Source organism: Myxine glutinosa, chromosome 8 (assembly GCF_964187855.1).
Source record: "Myxine glutinosa chromosome 8, kmMyxGlut1.1, whole genome shotgun sequence".
NCBI classification, from domain to species: Eukaryota; Metazoa; Chordata; class Myxini; order Myxiniformes; family Myxinidae; genus Myxine; species Myxine glutinosa.
Window position 1 is genome coordinate 94,686,997 of NC_136268.1, and position 20,253 is coordinate 94,707,249.

Here is a 20,253-nt window from a genome sequence, read left to right on the forward strand (position 1 = left end):
GACCCGAAGCTCTCTCCATCACAGCACTGCAGAGAACCAAGTCTTTCTACACTACAGCACTGCAGAGACCCGAATCTCTCTCTTTACCAGAGCACTGAAGAGACCCAAGTCTCTCTCCACCACGGCACTGCAGAAATGCGAGTCTCTCTCCACCACGGCACTGCAGAGACCCAAATCTCTCTCCACCACAGCACTGCAGAGAACCAAGCATCTCTCCACCACAGCACTACAGAGACCTGAGTCTCTCTCCACCACAGCACTGCAGAGACCCGAGTCTGTCTCCACCACAGCACTACAGAGACCGGAGTCTCTCTCCACCACAGCACTGCAGAGAACCAAGCATCTCTCCACCACAGCACTACAGAGACCTGAGTCTCTCTCCACCACAGCACTGCAGAGACCCGAGTCTGTCTCCACCACAGCACTACAGAGACCGGAGTCTCTCTCCACCACAGCACTGCAGAGTACCAAGTACGGTATCTCTCCTCCATGGCACTGCAGAGAACCAAGTCTCTCTCCACCACGGCACTGCAGAGAACCAAGTCTCTCTCCACCACGGCACTGCAGAGAACCAAGTCTCTCTCCACCACGGCACTGCAGAGAACCAAGTCTCTCTCCACCACGGCACTGCAGAGAACCAAGTCTCTCTCCACCACGGCACTGCAGAGAACCAAGTCTCTCTCCACCATGAGACTGCAGGGACCCTAGTCTCTCACCATCATAGTACTACAGAGCTGAATATTGATGCTTCTTGCCCTCCTCATGAGTTTGATATTACAAGCTGAAGCAAGCTGCAGCACAAAACCCCTCACATGTCAAGAGATGTGCACGTGTGAACAACCTTTGTTTAGCATCTCAAAGAGAGGGGAAGGGGGAGAGTGAGCAAGGGACCATTGATGGATGGTTATTAAGCATGTGTGGAGCATTAACATAATGAAGGTAAGAAATCTGGTGCAAACTGAAATAATATTGGATGGAAATTGATTAGGATAACTGTTTGATTTTGTTGGTGCCACTGAAACCATTATGGACACTGGCTTTAAGATTGAAATAATATTGGATGCTTCAGCTATCTTTAGTTATTCCTCTGTTTGGTCATTGTTTTCCAACTACTCATGATGCTGCCACCTTCTAACAAAATGTGATTGAGTCTCATGTTAAAAACTGGGCTGACATGCCATCCTACAGAACTATTTAATGATGTTTTTTTAACACAAATATGAGTGCACTGTTATCGGCATTAAAAAAAAATGCACTGCTGATGGAGATTTATGTGTTGTTTTAGGGAAGGGATGTCTTTTGTACAAAATCCCAGCCTTCCATACAGCCCTCAACCAGATGCATCGACACAGGGCCAACTCATTTACTCTGTCTCCGGTGGGTGTCTCATGGCTGTCCTATTGGTAAATTATTTATTGTTGCAGGTTTGTGTAACTATGTTATTTAAGTAGTGATCATGTACTACTTTATCTCTGAAAGCTATAATATTCTATTTTTCCATTGCTCATTTATGACTATGTAAAAATTCTCGTTATTTATATGATACATAACACTTCACTCTTCTGTGATCTGTCAATTCAGCACAGAAGTCCAGTTTTCTCATATGCTGATGGGGATACGTTCCTGAAAAATGCCTTGAAAGTTGGAACAGCAAAACAGCGAATGTGGGGCATTGTTTCAATATAAAGAAGGGTGTCGGTGCCGGGAATTTCAAAATCCGCGAATGTCAGGACATTGTTTCAGTAGGGAAAAGGGCAACAGATAATTGCACTAATCGATGCGGTGGGGGGTTTCGGTCTGTACATTAACTCACAGTGGATGATGTGTTATGGAGCTGGTGGAATATCTCTGAAAATAACCCAAAAACCATGAGTAGCTTTCACCCTTATTTCGGGTGAATATCAATAAACAAATTTAAAAAAAAAAAACCTTGCATTCTCAGCATTTCAAGAAGATGTGCAAAAACATTATTCTTTATAAACAGCTTGCAATCATCGTTTAACGGGGAGAAAAAAATTGGCTCGGTAATTTGGAAAACAGGTTTATACAGCAAACTGCTCAGAAATCAGGTGTTTTTTTTTATATGTTTTAGGCTCCAATCGGTGCCGGCTGAGATGACAGGCTGAGATGATATAGTCCTCATCGAGGCCAGACCTTAAATAAAACAGCTGCATTGAGAGAAAAGTGAAGAAAGAGAGAATAATATTTTGTTTTTGAATCGTTTTTGAGGAAGTAAAATGTAATCTTGAAAAGGGGAAAGTCATAAGTTTTTGGAAATACATGGGAAGGTAAAGAGTTCCAGGGTTTGGCAGTGGAGGGGAAGAAACAAACATCATAACAGCCCATCCTTGAGTTGCCAATGGCCACACAATAATCATGTGATGTAGTGGCTTGTCGAGTATTCCGTGGTCCCGCTAATGGCGGAGGTACACAAGGAGCAGGTTCTTCGGAGCAGAAACCGGAGTAATATAATATCTGTAGAAAAGAGAAAGAGAGCCAACTTTGCTGCATAATTTGAGTGTGTCGAGTTTTGAGGTCAGATGTTGATGTTCAAAAAAAAAAAAAAGATTGGGAGAGTTGATAAGTCGGATTCCTTTGGCTTCAATTCTGCCCAGTAAGTATGTGGAGCTACAACCTCCCCAGATATGAGACCAGTACTCTATATAAGGACGGATGAATCCTTCATATAGTTTTAGCAACTGTTGAGAGGAGAAGAATCTTCGATATCTGAATAAGATTTCCAGTTTATTCGAGGCAGACTTAGCTATTTGTGTCATGTGTGGATTCCAGGATAAATTTTATGTTAGGGTAATACCTAGTAGGTTTATTGAATCAGATGGTGTCATTGTGGAGCTTTCAAAGGAGATTGAAGAGTTGAGGGGTGTTTTAGAGAGAGAGAGATGGGAAGAAATTGGGTTACAGAAGCATTCTATTTAACCTGATTACATTTGCCCCACCTGGAAATCTTATCCAGATCCGAATTGAAAGAGTTGGCCGTGATCAAACGAGATGTAGATCGAGTGAAGGAAAGATGGGGCAGATGGGAAAAACTTGGAGGATTGTAATGTTGTGCCATCAGCATACGAGTGCATTTGCTTATTTGTAGAAGAAAGAAGGTCATTGATAAAAAGAAGGAAGAGTGTTGGAGACAGGACAGAACCCTGAGGGACGTTAATCGGGAAGTTAATAGTGAAGGAGGGAGATGTTGAACCATCAATAATTACGGGGATAGAGCGGCCGGAGAGAGAGCTCGATGTGAGAGAGCAGAGTGAAGGAGGGAAAGCCGAAAGAGGGAAGGTTGGATATCAGACGCCGATGCCAAACTCTGTCAAAGGCTTTTGAAAGCTTTTTATCGAATGTATTTTGCTTTGAAACTCACAAAGAGAAACAACATACCTTTCTAAAACACACCCAATTCATTTAAATTAAGCAATTGTTTTAGAAATACAAAGGAAAGGTACAAAGGAAAATGTGATAGCTCGTACTGTCCTCTACTTCCTGCCAAGTACGTCTTGACGTCATACGTTTGAGGTGTAAGTGTCGGTTAATTTTTTTTCCACATTTTAAAGGCATAATGCTGGCAATATTCTGGGCCTCCGAGCAAAAGGGAACATTTCATGTGCAGTCTTTAATGGCACCATTATATAACACCTTAATTTGTGCCCATAAGTATGTTGTAAGTACATACTGCATTTCCGCTTCCTGGTGTGCTGGCTTGAACGTTTTACCATGCGATGCTGGTCAGTTTCAGTTTTCATTTGTTTTTTTCCACACAACTCAATCGTACTAAAATATGCAAATTGGTGTCTGTCTGTCTGACGATTTTTGACCTTGATACATTCGGTCGTTACTTATCCAATCTCAACCAAACTTAACAGGGCTAAGGGTCACACGATGAAGGTCGTAGTGAACAACAGACAGACAGACAGACACTCCTGTTTCATAATATGGATAGATAACAACAGGTTCATAAAGATTTGAAATTGTTTTCAAAAAAATTGGGGGAACGACTGCTGTATCATTTTTAAATCCCAGCTTTTGTTTGTACTCCTCTTAAACTATTTGCTGTTGCATCCACTCTCTGACATTCCTCATCCTCTAGACAGACAGACAGCAGCCTCTTCCCTATTTTCAGACCTTTACAATATAACAAGCTGGTCAAACACTTGGAATATATCTTTAAATCGTGACAAAGCTGACAACCTCACTCTCTCCAAAAGTACTGTATACATGGCAAACCCTCTTATCCACTCTCTTAACAATCCTCTTGAGGAAGTTCAGTCACTCAAACCTCTAGGTCTTACTATCGGCCATGATATTTCTTCGGCAAACCACATTTCAAAGTTGGCTTCCAAAGCCAGTCGACGTCAGTGTTTTGAACATACCCTTTAGACCCTGTGGGGTTCAGGTGTAATCTGCGTCATACAAAGTCCTTCTTTTGCAAAGCTGAACTCCTGAAGTACTTCTCTCACCTCTGGGCTGCCCCCTCCCCACCTCACACTTTGCTTAGCTTGATACCGTGGAAACCAAGGCCTTTAGGATCATTGGAATCTCCGGCAATTGATCCGAGTCTATGTGCCTAATACGTTCCAATCACAAACAGGTCGATGGTCTTTCTCTCTTCTACTGCCTTCTTTCTGGTCTTTTACCCTCTTCTCTTTCCATACTTTTCTCCTCACCCCAAAGTTTCCACAGAGCTCACGAGCTTCACCATCAACCCCCCTGTGATGAAACTCCCAAAAATCCAGAATCATTGCTCACCTCCACTCACGTGTTCCTCTTTTTTCCCCTCCTGTGGAATCAACTTTCACATTCTCTTCAATCTCATTCTTCCCTCTTTGTTTTCAAGACAGCTGTTCATCACCATCTCATCATCAGACATCTGTAATCTGGTGGTGAAAGAAGGCTGCATTCCAGTGGATTGGGAACTGAGAACCCTTCTCCCTCTATACAAGGGGAAAGGTGACCCTCTGGACTGTGGCTCGTATTGAGCGATAAAGTTATTGGAGCATGGAATGAAGGTATTGGAAAGGGTGTTGGAGAGGAGGATAAGGAAGAAAGTGAAGATCGACTAAATGCAGTTTGGATTCACGCCAGGAAGAGGAACGACAGACGCGCTTTTCATTGTGAGGCAGTTGCAGGAGAAGTACATGGAGAAGAGGAAGAAGTTGTTTCTTGGGTTTGTTGATCTGGAGAAAGCATTCGATGGGGTTCCACGCAAAGTAGTGACATGGGCATTGAGGAAGTTTGGAGTGGAAGAATTGTTGATCAGTGTAGTGATAGCAATGTACGAGAGAGTGCGCACAGCTGTAGGGACGAAGGATGGGAACAGTGGTGAGTTTGAGGTGAAGGTGGGAGTGCATCAGGGGTCGGTACTAAGTCCACTACTATTTGTAGCTGTGATGGAGGTGTTGGCTCGGAATGTAAAGCAGGGTTTACCGTGGGAGTTGTTGTATGCAGATGATCTGGTGTTGATTGCGGAAAGTATGGATGGACTGAAGGAGAAGATGAACAAGTAGAGGGAATGTATGGAGACAAAATGTCTGAAGATGAATATCGGAAAAACGAAGGTGATGGCAAGTGGTAAAGCATGTGGTGAGGTGGAAAGAACTGGGAAGTGGCCGTGTGCTGTGTGCAGGAAGGGTGTTGGAGTGAATGAATGAATGAATGATCGTTTTAAGGCCATTTTCCCCGCTAGAATGGGGGTTAGCCTTGCGGGCCCCATGACAATCATGGTTCCCTGTTTGAGGCAATGTTTTTATGGCCGGATGCCTTTCCTGACGCCAACCCTTGGTCGCCTCTCACGATGCGCAGTGATACGGTGTACCTATTCTAAACCGGGGTACACACCGGGATCATTCATCCCAGCAAGCTGGTACTCAATTTGCCGACCTCGGAAGGATGACAGGCTGAGTCAACCCCCCTGGCGTTAATTCAGCGATCGACCGGGATTCGAACCCAGGATCCTAGGATCCCAAGCCGGCACACTAACCGCTAAGCCAACACCAGGCTTAGCATTTACCATTAACTTACCATTTAATGTACAATGTGTGCTGAGTGGGTTCATCAAAAATGTAGTGATCTGAGAGGGTCATTAACCAGTGTGGCAGCTACATTCAAGTGTAAGGTATGCATAGGGGGAGCTGCAGATGGAGGAAATGTTGAGTTAAATCTTGCAGACGGTGTGAAGCTGGAAGGTGTGAAAACATTTTGCTCCCTCGGAGACATGCTGAATGGAGAAGGTGGATCACATTCGGCAACGGTTGATGGAGTGAGATGTGCATGGAAGAAGTTTCGGGAACTGAGTGGCGTGCTGACGAGGAGGGGAGTGTCGTTGAAGCTGAAGGGAAAGGTGTATGCTGCATGTGTGAGAAGTGTTATGATTTATGGGAGCGAGACATGGGTAATGAACATAGAGCAGCAACGAAGGCTGGAAAGGGTGGAAATGCGAATGGTTCGGTGGATGTGCGGAGTATCGTTGAGAGAGAGGAAGACAAATGAGGAATTGCGAAAGATGATGGGAATAGAGCCTGTGTTTGATGCTGTGAAGAGGAACAGGGTGAGATGGTTTGGTCATGTGTTGAGGAAGGATGAAAGTGACTGGTTGAGAAGAGTGATGGAAATGAATGTAGAAGGAAGTAGAGGACAGGGAAGACTGAGAAAGACTTGGCTCAAGGTGGTGGAAGAACAAATGCGGGCAAGGGGGTTAACAAGGGGAGATGTAGAAAATAGAGCAAAATGGAGAAGATCGTCATGGGCCCCGCAAGGCTAATCCCCGCTCTAGCAGGGAAAATGGCCTTAAAATGTCGTTGTTGTTGTTGTTGTTCATCACCATCTCAGATCATCTTCCACCCACAACCTTGATCTTTTCTACTCCCTTTATACACCACCTGACACTCCCCCTCCCCTCTCACCTGCCCACCTCCTTTCAAACTCCCGGTTTTTCCTTCCTGAGAGTTTGCTTTTGCATCTTGTCCATTCCCATGCATCCTCCTCTACCCCTCATTCCTCCCCACATACTTTATTTGTCCAAGTCTCCCTCTATTTTGTCCTTCAGCCCAGCTGTTGGTGTTCCCCTCCTCTTTCTACTGTTACTTTTGTTTTATTGTTTCCTGATCCTCTTCAAATTGTTCGAATTCATCTTCAAATAACAAAGTCTTCTTGCTCTTCTGCAAGCCTCAACATTAAAAATAAAAATAACCACCTTTAGAGGCCATTTTTCCCCGCAAAGCGGGGGTTGGCCTTTTTCGGGAACCGTGGTTGTTGTTGTTTTTCGGTCCCCTTTTTGAAGCAATGTTTGAAGCAAGCCTCAACATTGTTAAGGCAAATTTATTCCACTCTTTATTCTGATGATTTATAATAAAATACGACTTTCTTTCAGCAGGCGAGGCTTTGCCTTTCATTTGTTTAAACATAACTTTGTCCGAATTTAAACTACAGTATTTATGTTTGGCCTCAGCTGGATTAGGGACTATTGATCAGAAACCTTCCTCTAATTGAATCACAAACTTTCATTGTAACCTTTTGTCTTCATATTTTTCGTTGCTGGATTGTTCCATGCCACGCTACACCATATCACTTCTTTCCACTTCCAATTTAAACTTGCTAACAAATGTGTGATGCAACAATGAACCGGTTTTTGTAAAGTATCTCCACGTAAGCCTAATTTTTTTTTTCTGATTGCCACCTTTGCAAATGCCCTATTTTGCACCTTGTTATGTACACAGTGATCTTCTTATGCTTTGTGCAATGCTGACTTGCATCTGGTGTCTACATCACCAACACAAATGTTCTTGGTGGATTTTAACATGTAACCTCATCAATACGCCAAGGAAGGGTGGTGGAAGGTCCGTCAGCACAATAGCCAATGTCAATTTTAGCAGTTAAAGGTGACTTCCGACACATTTAAGTAAAAAAAAAAAAAACCTGACTATGAACAATGTGCCCTTGTGTTGTGGTTTGTGCAGAATCGTGGTTGAATATTTTATGGCTGGCCATTGTTAGGCCTTTGATTTACCCTGTAAGAAAATGAGTGCAAAAGCCCTGGAGATTAACCGAACGGAGTGCTTTGAACGTTGCTCCAAAGTACAGTTTCCACTGAGTTACCTTTATCACTGTACGTATTATATTACCTTGTCCATGTGCGCAGCTCCAAACTGACCGGCCACAGTATGCTGCGACTTTTGTCTGCAATTTGCCCAAACAGCAGCTCAATAAATCTGGCGAGGGTTGCTGTTTGGATCTCTCCCCTCTCACGTGTGTGCTCACACGTTTGTCTGAATCCATACAAAGAGACTGGAGGAATGACTTTCAAAAGTGGGGAGGGGTGAAGGGTGATGGGGTGTGAGGAAGGAGGGTGGTGAGGAGTGGGAGGAAAGAATAAAAGACGTCTTGTGCAGAGGTAGAATACTATCAACAGACAAAGCATGATTTCAACAGACAAACCTCAGAATACTATCTTTATTACCTCCGCCACTGAAGGTGGATGGAGGTTATGTTTTCACCCCTGTCTGTTTGTTACTTGGCAAAAAAATTTTTTTTTGACAAGTATGTTGATCACTCCGGTTTGTGTGTTTGTTTGTCTGTCCGCTCACTTATACTTGCCTACAGGTTACAATTTTAAACCGATCTTCACGAAACTTCACCAAATGGTAGAGTTCGTGGTCCGACAAAATCCTATATATTTTTGAGGTCAAAAGGTCATCATAGGTCAAAGGTCAACCACGTTTCTCAAATTACGAAAATTCTCAATTTTCATCTGATTGACTTGAAATTTGAATAGGATTTACATATCAGCGAACTGAATTCAACCAACAACTAGTTTTTTTAGATAAACATAGGTCACAAGATCAACATAGGCCAAAGGTCAACCACTTTTTTCAGATTTCTAAAATCCTCAATTTTCATCTGATTGACTTGAAATTTGAATCGGATAGACATATATGCTGAAAGAATTCAACCACCAACTATTTTTGAGGTCAACTTAGACCGAATTTCTAAAATTGTCAATTTTCATCCGATTAACTTAAAATTTGAAGACGATTTGCATATCAGGTCAGAGAATTCAACCACCAATTATTTTTGAGGTCAAAAGGATGCTCTACTGAGTGCCATTCTACTTTGTTCTCTTTTGCCAAGTGTCGCTCTATGAGTGATTCTGTCTGTTTGTCTGTCTGTTTGTCTGTGAACAAGATATCTCAAAAAGTTGTGGATGGATTTGGCTGAAATTTTATGGACAGTTTGGATATGTGCCAAACACGAAATGATTAGATTTTGATGAAGATCCGGATTCGGATCCGGCTGGTAGATTTTTTAAAAGTGATTCCTCACCATTGAGAGATAAGGCAAAATCGATATATAGCACGATATTTCAAAAGGTTATGGATGAGTTATGACTAAACTTGGTGGATGAGTTGGTTAGGTGACAAGAACCAGGTGATTAGATTTTGGTTCAGGTCCAAATCCAGATCCGGCCCATCAGTGGGATGCAAAACATAAACTGTTCAGCCTGGCGGAGGTATGCGCTCTGCTAAGTGCCATTCTAGTCTTTGTCTGTTTTGTTTTCCATTCTCTTATGGTCCTGTCTGCCATCATTAGTTGGTGAACATTAAAGTTCTCACGATGTCCTTTGTGAAGAGTAGGTAAGAACTATTGCCGGCACCCTGGCCAAATCCAAATTCCTGCTTCCTTTGGCGGAATGGCGACCTGTTCAGCATTGTCACCCAAGCCATAGTAACTGCGCTGGTAGCACAGACGCCCTGGTATAGTGCATAGTTCATAATCTGATCTGATTATCTAATAGGGCTTCATGAAGTGTGCTGTAACATGGTGATGATTGTTTCTTTACAAAGTGCAAATTATCTCACTTGTTTTTTTTCCAATGAATGCTGGACATTGTGTTGGGAGTTTTTACCTGGTCAATATATACAAACGCTGCATTAAAGGCCACCAACCCTTATGGCGACTTTAATTCACTAATATACATGACAAGAAAAACGACAATGTTCAGTCTTCGTCAGTTTAGTAAGTTTGCTCTTTGTTTTGTTCAAAGTAAAAAGTTTCGCTCACCAATCAGGTTTTCACATCATCTGCCCCTGAAGACTGTGTGTTCAACTCTGGCTTGTTGACACCATTATGGATTTGGAATGCAAGGACATTAAAATAATGAAACTCCTTGAGAAAACAATCACTGCAGTGGAAGCTAGAACGGCACTCGGTAGAGAGCATACCTCCGCCAGGCTGAACAGTTTACATTTCGTATTGCACTGATAGGCCGGATCTGGATTCGGAACTGAACCAAAATCTAATCGGCTTGTTCTTGTCACCTAACCAACTCATCCACCAAGTTTTGTCATAATTCGTCCACAACATTTTGAAACATCATGCTACATATCGTTTTGGCCACATCTCTCAATGGTGACAAGACATCTCAAATCATCTCAAATCTCTCTCAATCTCATCTTCATCGCTTCCAAAAAAATTCGCGGATCTGGCTTCGAATCTTCACCAAAATCAAATCATTTTGTTCTTGTCAAACACCCAACCTGTGCACCAAATTTCGTCTCAATCCGTTCACAACGTTTTGAGATATCCTGTTCACAGGCAAACTAACAAACAGACAGACAGGAATGAAAACATAACCTCCGTCCACCTTTGGTGGTGGAGGTAATGAGTTGGAAAATCGGTTTGAAGAAATACCAATTGAAAGACCTTTGTCTGACGTGGGTTGAACAATATGTTGCGGCTGATTTTATAAAACCTTATGTTTTTCTTTAACCCCTACATCGGCAGTTTTGTATTGTGTTGGGAAAATTCTGCATTTGATAATTGCAAACGAACCAATTTGAGCATATTCTTGTTCAAAAGAAAGGCTTCGTGTGATATTTCATTCACATATGTGGCAATGGTTGGTTGGGTTTCTAACTGCTTGAGGTTACATATCAGAGGGATGTTTCACCTTTGATATCATCTATTTAAAACTGTTGAGTTAACCCTGCATCATACAGGTAGTAGTGCAGTCCACGGTGCGGTAGAGCTGGGGTGTTGTTGAGGATTATGCACACTGAAAGTGATCCTCAAGCAAACTGTGCAAGCAGGAAATGACTTGTCACGAACGCGCAGCCATTTTCTCTTCCACCAAGAGCGCTCCTTTAAATTGCACCTGACTGCCGTGAAGGGTGCAGGAACGCCTTGGATGGTAATTTGTGAGGAAGAACGAGGGGAAGAATGTTTTTCATTCTTCATGGAGTGCCATTTAGTTTTCTGCAATGTTCAACAACTGTGTTTGTAATTTGGATAGAGGAACCTGGATAACTTCCTCTCAAGGGTTGTATCTAATAAATGGACTTCCACTACAGTAGAGTAACTGAATTGTTATGTAAAAACCCAAGGTTTTCAACTTCTTGGAACAACTTCTGATCAAAATGCATGTATTTCAGCAGATTCACAAAATTCATTTCTGTGCTTAAGTGTTGTCCTTCCCCACATTTTAATAGAAAACTTTATTATGGTAAATAAAATGACTAAATATTGAAGCATGTTTGGAAGGGAGTGGAACTCCTAACCCTCCCCCCCCCTCCTCCCCACTCCTTCCATCCCTCTTCCCCATTGCATTTGTGTTTCTGTAGATGATGCCACGTCTGCACACGCACTTTTGGGAATGGGCATACACGGGCCAGATGTCACGGACATATATAGTAATGGTAGCCAACCACTTATCCCATGGATCCAGTTTCCCCTTTCCCACCATCCATTTATTAGGTTTCCTCTACATACAATGTAGAGATAGGTTATGTAGAGGAATACCCCTATTGTTCTTACTATTGGTTCACGAGTTATCAAGTGATCACTATATTCGTCGTGTGTGTGTGTGTGTGTGTGTGTGTGTGTGTGTGTGTGTGTGTGTGTGTGTGTGTGTGTGTGTGTGTGTGTGTGTGTGTGTGTGTGTGTGTGTGTGTGTGTGTGTGTGTGTGTGTGTGTGTGTGTGTGTGTGTGTGTGTGTGTGTGTGTCTGTCCGCAGTTATCCGATGATACCATCCGATCTTGATGAAACTTGGGTGGGAAGTTGATATCATGATCTAGTTGTGTCCTGCCTAGAGTGGGCGAATTGTGCCCATTGTGGGTGGAGCCACACCCGAAAAAGACGTCTTTTTAAGGGGTAATCGAGTTCAAGCTACATCTTCTCTGAGGGGTTTGGTGGAATCTGACCGGGGTTTCGATATTTGGTTTCGGCCAACGTCATGTGTCTAGCCCCACGGAGCTCGATTTTGATTTTTTTTTTCTTCTTTTTTTTCATTTCATTTTTCACCGAATTTTCGGTATTGTGCAGCTCACTAACCTCATAACTGATTATACATTATTTTCTATCTCATTTCAAGGTCAGTAACCTTTGTTTTGACATTTCCGGGCCTGGCCTGTCCGGGCCTGTTTCGGTTATAGTCCGTCCTTTGTCATTTAATACCGCTCACTCGTGAACCATCGTCGTCTCCTGACTTGTAGTTTTTCTTATTCTTCCACTCCCCCCCCACAATTATGTTCTCTGCAACTGTTTGTCTGATTGGCATGAAATTTTCACCAAGTGATTGGCTAGACCTGAAGAATTTCTTTACTGCTAATTGTGACATCATAGGTCATGTGGCATGGGCGCCATCTTGGATAACCAAGAAGACTTTGCCCCTCTCAATATCCGAAACGGCTCAATGGAAAAAATTGAATCATGGCTTATTCTAAAGAACTCTGCATTGGGACCAAAAAATATGTTTATTTAGGATATTAATAGTACTGACGTTATGACGTTAGAATTTGACAAATAGAACCCTTGATGCCACGAATATGATATTGTTTGTGCATAATGTAAGTGGGGAAAAAAATTCAAAATCCAAAAAATTTAGACGTCATAGGTCACATAATTCAGCCGCCATATTGTTTTTTGTGCAAAACACTAAAAAGCCTTTTTCTCTGAAACGGCTGAACAGATGGAGCCCAAACTTTGCAGGTATGATCGCATACCAATGACAAACAAATCATCCCCAGGTCGTGATGTCATAGTTTGGTTTGGTAAACATGGTTTAGTTATGACGTTTTGAAGAATAAACTTTAAAACCTATCTCCTCCCTCATTTTGAAGATATTGAGTGGAAATTTTATACAAATGTTCCCCATGTGGGGATGTTGAAATGTTACTCGGGAAGTTGTGATCAGTCACATGGTTTGGCTGCAATAGATACAACAACAACAACAACAACAACAACATGCATATTAAGGACATTTTCCCTACAAGAGCAGGGGTTAGCCTTGCGGTCCCCATGACAATATTTTCCATTTTGCCCTATTTTCTGCATCTCCCCTTTTTAACCCCCTTGCCCGCATTTCTTATTCCACCATCTTTAGCCAAGTCTTTCTCGGTCTTCCCCGTCATCTCCTTCCTTCTACATTCATTTCCATCACTCTTCTCAACCAGTCACTTTCATCCTTCCTCAACACATGACCAAACCATCTCAAACTGTTTCTCTTCACAGCATCCATCACAGGCTCTATTTCTATCATCTTTCGCAATTCATCATTTGTCTTCCTCTCTCTCAACGATACGCCACACATCCACCGAACTATTCGCATTTCCACCCTTTCCAGCCTTCGTTGCTGCTCTACGTTCATTACCCATGTCTCGCTCCCATAAATCATAACACTTCACACACATGCAGCATACACCTTTCCCTTCAGCTTCAACGACACTCCCGTCCTCATCAGCATGCCACTCAGTTCTTGAAACTTCTTCCATGCACATCTCACTCTAGAAACCGTTGCCGAGTCTGATCCACCTTCTCCATTCAGCATGTCTCCGAGGTAGCAAAATGTTTTCACACCTTCCAGCTTCACGCCGTCTCCAAGATCCAACTCAACATTTCCTCCATCTGCAGCTCCCTCTCTCAGCGTACACCCACCCACTCAGCGTACTCAGCGTACGTCTCAGCGTACACCCACCCGCGTACACCCATCAGCGCACATTGTACATTGAATGGAGTTCACTCCGACACCCTTCTGGCACACAGCACACGGCCACTTCCCAGTTCTTTCCACCTCACCACATGCTTTACCACTTGCCATCACCTTCGTCTTTCCGATATTCACCTTCAGACCTTTTGTCTCCATACATTCCTTCCACTTGTTCATCTTTTCCTTCAGTCCATCCATACTTTCCGCAATCAACACCAGATCATCTGCATACAACAACTCCCACGGTAAACCCTCCTTTACGTTCAGAGCCAGCACCTCCATCACAGCTGCAAATAGTAGAGGACTTGGTACCGACGCCTAATGCACTCCCACCTTCACCTCAAACTCACCACTGTTCCCGTCCTTCGTCCTTACAGCTGTGCGCACTCTTTTGTACATTGCCATCACAACTCTGATCAACCATTCCTCCACTCCTAACTTCCTCAATGCCCATGTCACTACTTCACGTGGAACCCTATCGAATGCTTTCTCCAGATCAACAAACCCAAGAAACAACTTCTTCCTCTTCTCCATGTACTTCTCCTGCAACTGCCTCACAATAAAAAGCGCATCTGTCGTTCCTCTTTCTGGCATAAATCCAAACTGCATTTCGTCGATCTTCACTTTCTTCCTTATCCTCCTCTCCAACACCCTCTCCAATACCTTCATTCCATGCTCCAATAACTTTATCGCTCGAAACGAGCCACAGTTCAGAGGGTCACCTTTCCCCTTGTATAGAGGGACGATGGTACTTGGCCGCAATAGATAATTGAATGAAAATCTTAAAAAGTGTCTATCTCCTGAACCACTGCATTGATCGACTTTAAACTTCAATGTAATGTAGCTGTCATCAAGCAGAATAAATGTTTAAAATTTCAACATGATTGAGCTTACGGTCTGGAAGCTAGAAGTCGTTATTGTTGGAAGAAGAAGAAACGCAACACTCTTTCTTCTCAGGCCATCTAACTGATTGTGCCTCTGCCATTTTTCGGTTCTATTCCGTTTAAAAATCATTTTTTCTGCAGTCATTGCCCCGCTTGACAGAAAATTTTCACCATAGGATAGACTACTCCTGTAAATTTTTTCATGGTAATTATGATGTCATAGGTCACGTGGTACCCCCCCCCCCCCTCTCCCCCTGGTTTTTTAACCATTCCTTCGGTGCCATTTTTTAAAAAAACCGACAAACTTTGCATCTCTATATCTCCAAAAGCGCTGTGCAGAAAAGATTGAGACATGGCTCATTGTAAAGAAATCTCCATGCAGAATAACATATGTGAAGTATGAATAACATATGTGTACGACGTTACAGGTGCGTGCCTCCATTATGACATCATAATTCGACAAGAAAAAAAACTTCATTTGATGTGGATGAAATTTATTGAGCATCATCTAGGTATTAATTCATGCAGAATTTTTTTTTTTAATGACGTCGTAAGTCACGTGGTTCGGCCGCCATATTGTTTTAAGAGAAAATCCTTTAAAAAACACAAAAATCCATTTTCTCCAAAACGGCTGAACAGATCGAGGCCAAACTTTACATGCATGAATGCGTACCCATGACGAACAAAAAGTTCTGGGACTGTGACGTCGTAGGTCACATGGTTTCGGAGCTATGACATTTTGAAGCATAAACCCTTAAAACATAACTCCTCCCTCGTTTTTGAGTTTCCATATTGAATGGAAACTTCACACATATGTGTCCCCATATCTGCATGCTAAAATGCAGTTTTGGAATTTGTGATAGGTCACATGGTTTAGCAGCGATTAATAATTAAACAGGAATCTTAAAAAACCTGCTATCTGCTGAACCACTTCATTGATCGACGTGAAACCTGAAAGTTATGTCGAAGGCGTCAAGTGGAATAAGTGTATAAAATTTCAACGTGATTGGTTGTTCAGTTTGGCAGCCATAAATAATTAATTGATGGGAAATATTTAATTTTTTTTATCTTGAACCGCTTGATTAATAAACGTGAAACTTTAACCTAATGTCGATGTCATCAAGTGGAACAATTGTTTCAAATTTCAACATGATTGGTTGTATAGTTGCGAAGGTAGCAGTTGTTATTGTTTGAAGAGGAGGAAACTTTACATTTGATCTTTTCCAGCCATGTGACTTTACAGTGTAGCTTTAATTATGATGAAAGTGGGATTTTATGAAAGAAACGTTGTCAAAGCGAGGTTGTATCAAAGTATGTCCAATGAAAGCGGGTTTGTATGAAAGCGAGGTTGTAACAAAACAGGGTTGTATCATTTATTTTTCGAAATATATATTTATTTATTTTTAAATAAAATGTCATTTTTATTACTAGTAGCCTTGTGGACAGGTTGTTTCCCTCACTTTTATGACGTCCATGGCATATTTTATTATGACTTTTCATGCAGGCTTCCACGAGGTGGCGCTATATGATACACATTTACATCGAGTGAAATGGGGTGCCCCCACCACCCCACATGAATCCGAGGGACTGTGATTATTTCATACTAGCCGAAACCCGTGGAACATCCACGGAAGGGCGGATGTGGTGTATGGATAGAGTGTACCATTATGGATGGCATAGGGGATTTGCTTGTCCGAGTAAGAGTTAGGAAGAAAGATGAGAATGAAGAGTGCGTATATCAACAACGATCGCCGACACCGGCACAAATGCATGCTCTGGATTGTCCACTCAGTGGACGGCTTGCTTTCGCCTTCGCCTGTCCAATCAGCGGACGGCTTGCTTCGCCTTCGCCCAGCAGACGCCAATACGATGGCGTCGTAAGATGGCGTCGTATCGGCAGTTAATCAGATGCTTTTGGGCCCCAACGTCGGCTAATTCAGATTTTTCGAGTATGGCTGTACGTGATAAACAAAGAGCGCGGTTCGTAGATCGTAAATCTATTAGTGCCGTGGGCATCGGGTCACTGGATGCGGCGTAAAAGGGATAACAAAGTCGAGTCCTTACGCTATTATTATATAGATTATTTTTTACACTGTAAAGTGTAAAGCTTTCTTGTGTGCACCCAAAGTACAGCCTCCAGTTTTCAACTTATTCTATTCAACAGTGTAGGAATGCATGGGAGTCAAACAAACAAATCCACAAACTACAGCTACATTACATATATGTAGATATATATATATAGATATATATATAGATATATATATAGATATATATATATCTTTACACTACCGGTCAAAAGTTTTAGAACACCTCAATTTTTCCAGTTTTTAATGAAATTTACGCCGTTTAATGTCTCAATGTACTCTGAAATTAAGCATCGAACAAATAAACAATTGGAGATAAAAAAGCAATCATAGAATCATTTTGTTTAACAAAATTTAATTTAAATTTTTGACTCGGCAAAGTAGCCACCTTTTGCAGATATAACCGCCGAACACAGTTGTGGCATTCTTTCTACAATGGAAATCAAATATTGTTCAGGAAGTTCTTGCCAACACTGTTGCAGAAGTTCCCACAAATGTGTTGCACTTGTTTGACATGTTTGACAGTTGGTGTCACACACTGAGGAACCATCCTTTCGCCTACTCGATGGCGTATAAAAACCCTGCGTGATGACCCAAAGATTTCAAATTTTGATTCATCAGTCCAGAAGATCTTCTTCCAGTCTTCAGTAGTCCACTGGCGGTGCTTCATGGCCCAGGCAAGCCTCTTTTCTTATTTTGCCATCTTTGCAATGGCTTTCTTACTGCCACTCGACCTGTCAAACCTGCAGCTCAAAGTCTTCTCTTCACAGTTGAAACTGAGACTTGCTTACTTCGACCAGTGTTAAGCTGTGCTTGAAGCTGTTGTCCTGTGAGCCACCTATCACACAAGCTGTTGACTCTCAGAAACTTGTCTTCTGATTCTGTTGTGGCTTTGGATCTGCCAGACCTCTTCCTGTCAGAGTTTCCTCCAGTTTCCAAGTGCCTTTTGATGGTGTAGGAAACTGTACTCACTGACACCTTGGCTTTCTTTGCAATTTCTCTGAAGGAAAGGCCTACACTTTTAAGGGTTATAATGGTCTGTCTGATTCCTTTGTTAATTGCCTTTTTCTCGCCATTATGATAGCAATATACTCCTTCCTGCAGTGCATTATTGTCCAAATAATGCTTCAGAGAGTGTCATAGCAGTCTGTTCCAATACTGCTTTTATACAGACAGAGGGTTTGTAATCAAGTAATCAGCAGAGGTTGGGACACCTGCAGGAATTGTTTGCATTAACTTTCAATGCTTAATTTACTTACATTGCCACTGAACAGCTGTAAGTTGTTAACCCATTACTTGTTCCCTGAAGAAGGCCTTTTTTTTTTTTTTACAATATAACTGTGCAATTTGCATCATTTTCCCATTTTTGCTAACCTAAACTTTTTGTTTTTTAACCTCGAGCAGTTTACTGCTTCCCTTTGCACCATTTCAGAACCTGGTGTTGGCTTAGCAGTTAGGGTGCCGGCTTGGGATCCTAGGATCCTGGGTTCGAATCCCGGTCAATTGCTGAATTAATGCCAGGGGGGTTGACTCAGCCTGTCATCCTTCCGAGGTCGGCAAATTGAGTACCAGTTCACTGGTAATTCCCTGTGTGTTGCAAGAGGCGCTAACAGGGTTGGTGGCAAGAAGGGCATCCGGCCATAAAACATTGCTTCAAAAAGGGGACCAAGGTGCCCAAAAAAGGCCAACCCCTGCTCTGTGGGGAAAAATGGCCTCTGAAGGTGGTTTTCTTTGTACCATTTCAGGTTATTCACTGGACTTGAATTGCTTAAATTTCAATAAAAACTGGAAAAATTGAGGTGTTCTAAAACTTTTGACCGGCAGTGTACGTACATATATACATACATATATACATATATACATACATACATACATACATACATACATACTGTTATGTTTGTGGGGATGTCAGTCATTTGGGAGGTGTGTTGTTTGGGGTGTGTTGTTTGGGGTGTGTTGCATGGGGGTGTCAGTTCGTTTGTGGTTCCCCAAATAGGACCTTCTCGTATTTATTTTTCCTTTTTCCTAAAGTTTACCCCATACCGACTCCCTTTACGTCACGTGATTTTGACTGTTGGTGGTGTTGCAAAAAAACAGCTTTGGGAAGGATTCAACCCTTTTTCTGACAAGCAAAAAAAGGGCAGGAAAAGGGAGAGGAAGAAGAAATGCGGCCGGCGTGGATGCCTTGCTGATTTACCGTTTCCTGGGCTTTGTGAAGCAGATTTACAAGGATCTAGCAAAAGTAGTGTGCCTGAAGAAGTCAAAGTTCCTCGGAAACCAAAAGCTGTTCCAGAAGCAAGAAAGTGGGGGAGAAGGATAGAGGGAAGAAGAAGAGCGGCTCTTGGCAGGGTGGTGAAAACACGATCCTTGCTCATGGAGGTTGATGAAAGGAGAGGGGGATTGCGGAACGTTGGTGAACCTTGGTTCCTGCCAAGCCCGCTCTGACGAACGTTGATGAAGCTGCTCTTTCAAACAGGCCTGAACCCCATTCCATCTCCATCCTCAAATCACATTTTATTTAAATTCCCTGCGATTATTATTTTATTACTTTGCTTACCTTACCTTCCCTTCCCTGGGTTAGATGGAGTGTTGTGTGTGGATGTTGTGTCGGCCTTTCATATCAGTTGTATGTGGCCTGTGTTAATTGTTTCAGTCTGTCATTATTAATTAATTAAGTCTTTCATACTTGTACTTATATGATTTGATTATTGTATCGTTTTGCATTATTTGAAGTAAATTTATTGTATTTCATTTTGTTTGATTGACCTTTTTCGGATCGGTTTGCAAGCTCCCCTGATCTGACAGTGTGGCAGTTTAAACTCCTTGCACTAAACCAAAAGTTCAAGCTTCCAAAAAACACTCGGTCAGCTTGCGGGCCTCGGCCTGGTGGGTTGGGGATAGGACTTGGGGTTGCTGACATGTCACCCTATAACACACTTAGTCGGGAGTGACATTTGGGACTCAGGTCCTCATCCTCGACGCCTGTAACAATTTGTAGTCAGGAGTGCGATTTGACTCCCCCCTCACCCCCCACCCCCTTCCACCCCGTAACAATTGGTGTCTGGGAGTGCGAAATTCTAATCCTCTGGACTCCGTAACAATTGGTTGTTCGGATTGGAAAAAAAAAAAAACCCTTACCATTTTCAGCCCCCATGACACTTGTGTCTGTACTACGATAAGGACCTGAGAGGAGTGTTCACCCAGTGCTGTTGCAATTGGCTTTAGTAATTGGGTTTGATGGAGGATCAACACTGCCATAGGAGAGGAAGGAGGAGTCGAAGAAGGGGAAGGAGA

At 42.5% G+C, this 20,253-nt stretch overlaps 1 protein-coding gene across 5 annotated transcripts in view; it reads left to right on the forward strand.

Moving 5' to 3' along the window:
• MVB12B (multivesicular body subunit 12B) overlaps positions 1–20,253 on the forward strand; it is a 235,584-nt gene that overhangs the window by 143,722 nt on the left and 71,609 nt on the right. For all 5 annotated transcript variants that reach the window (XM_068124870.2, XM_068124873.2, XM_068124874.2 and 2 more), the window contains one exon: positions 1,286–1,377. In XM_068124870.2, the coding sequence (XP_067980971.1) occupies positions 1,286–1,377 (92 nt within the window). The remainder of the gene's footprint in view (positions 1–1,285; positions 1,378–20,253) is intronic.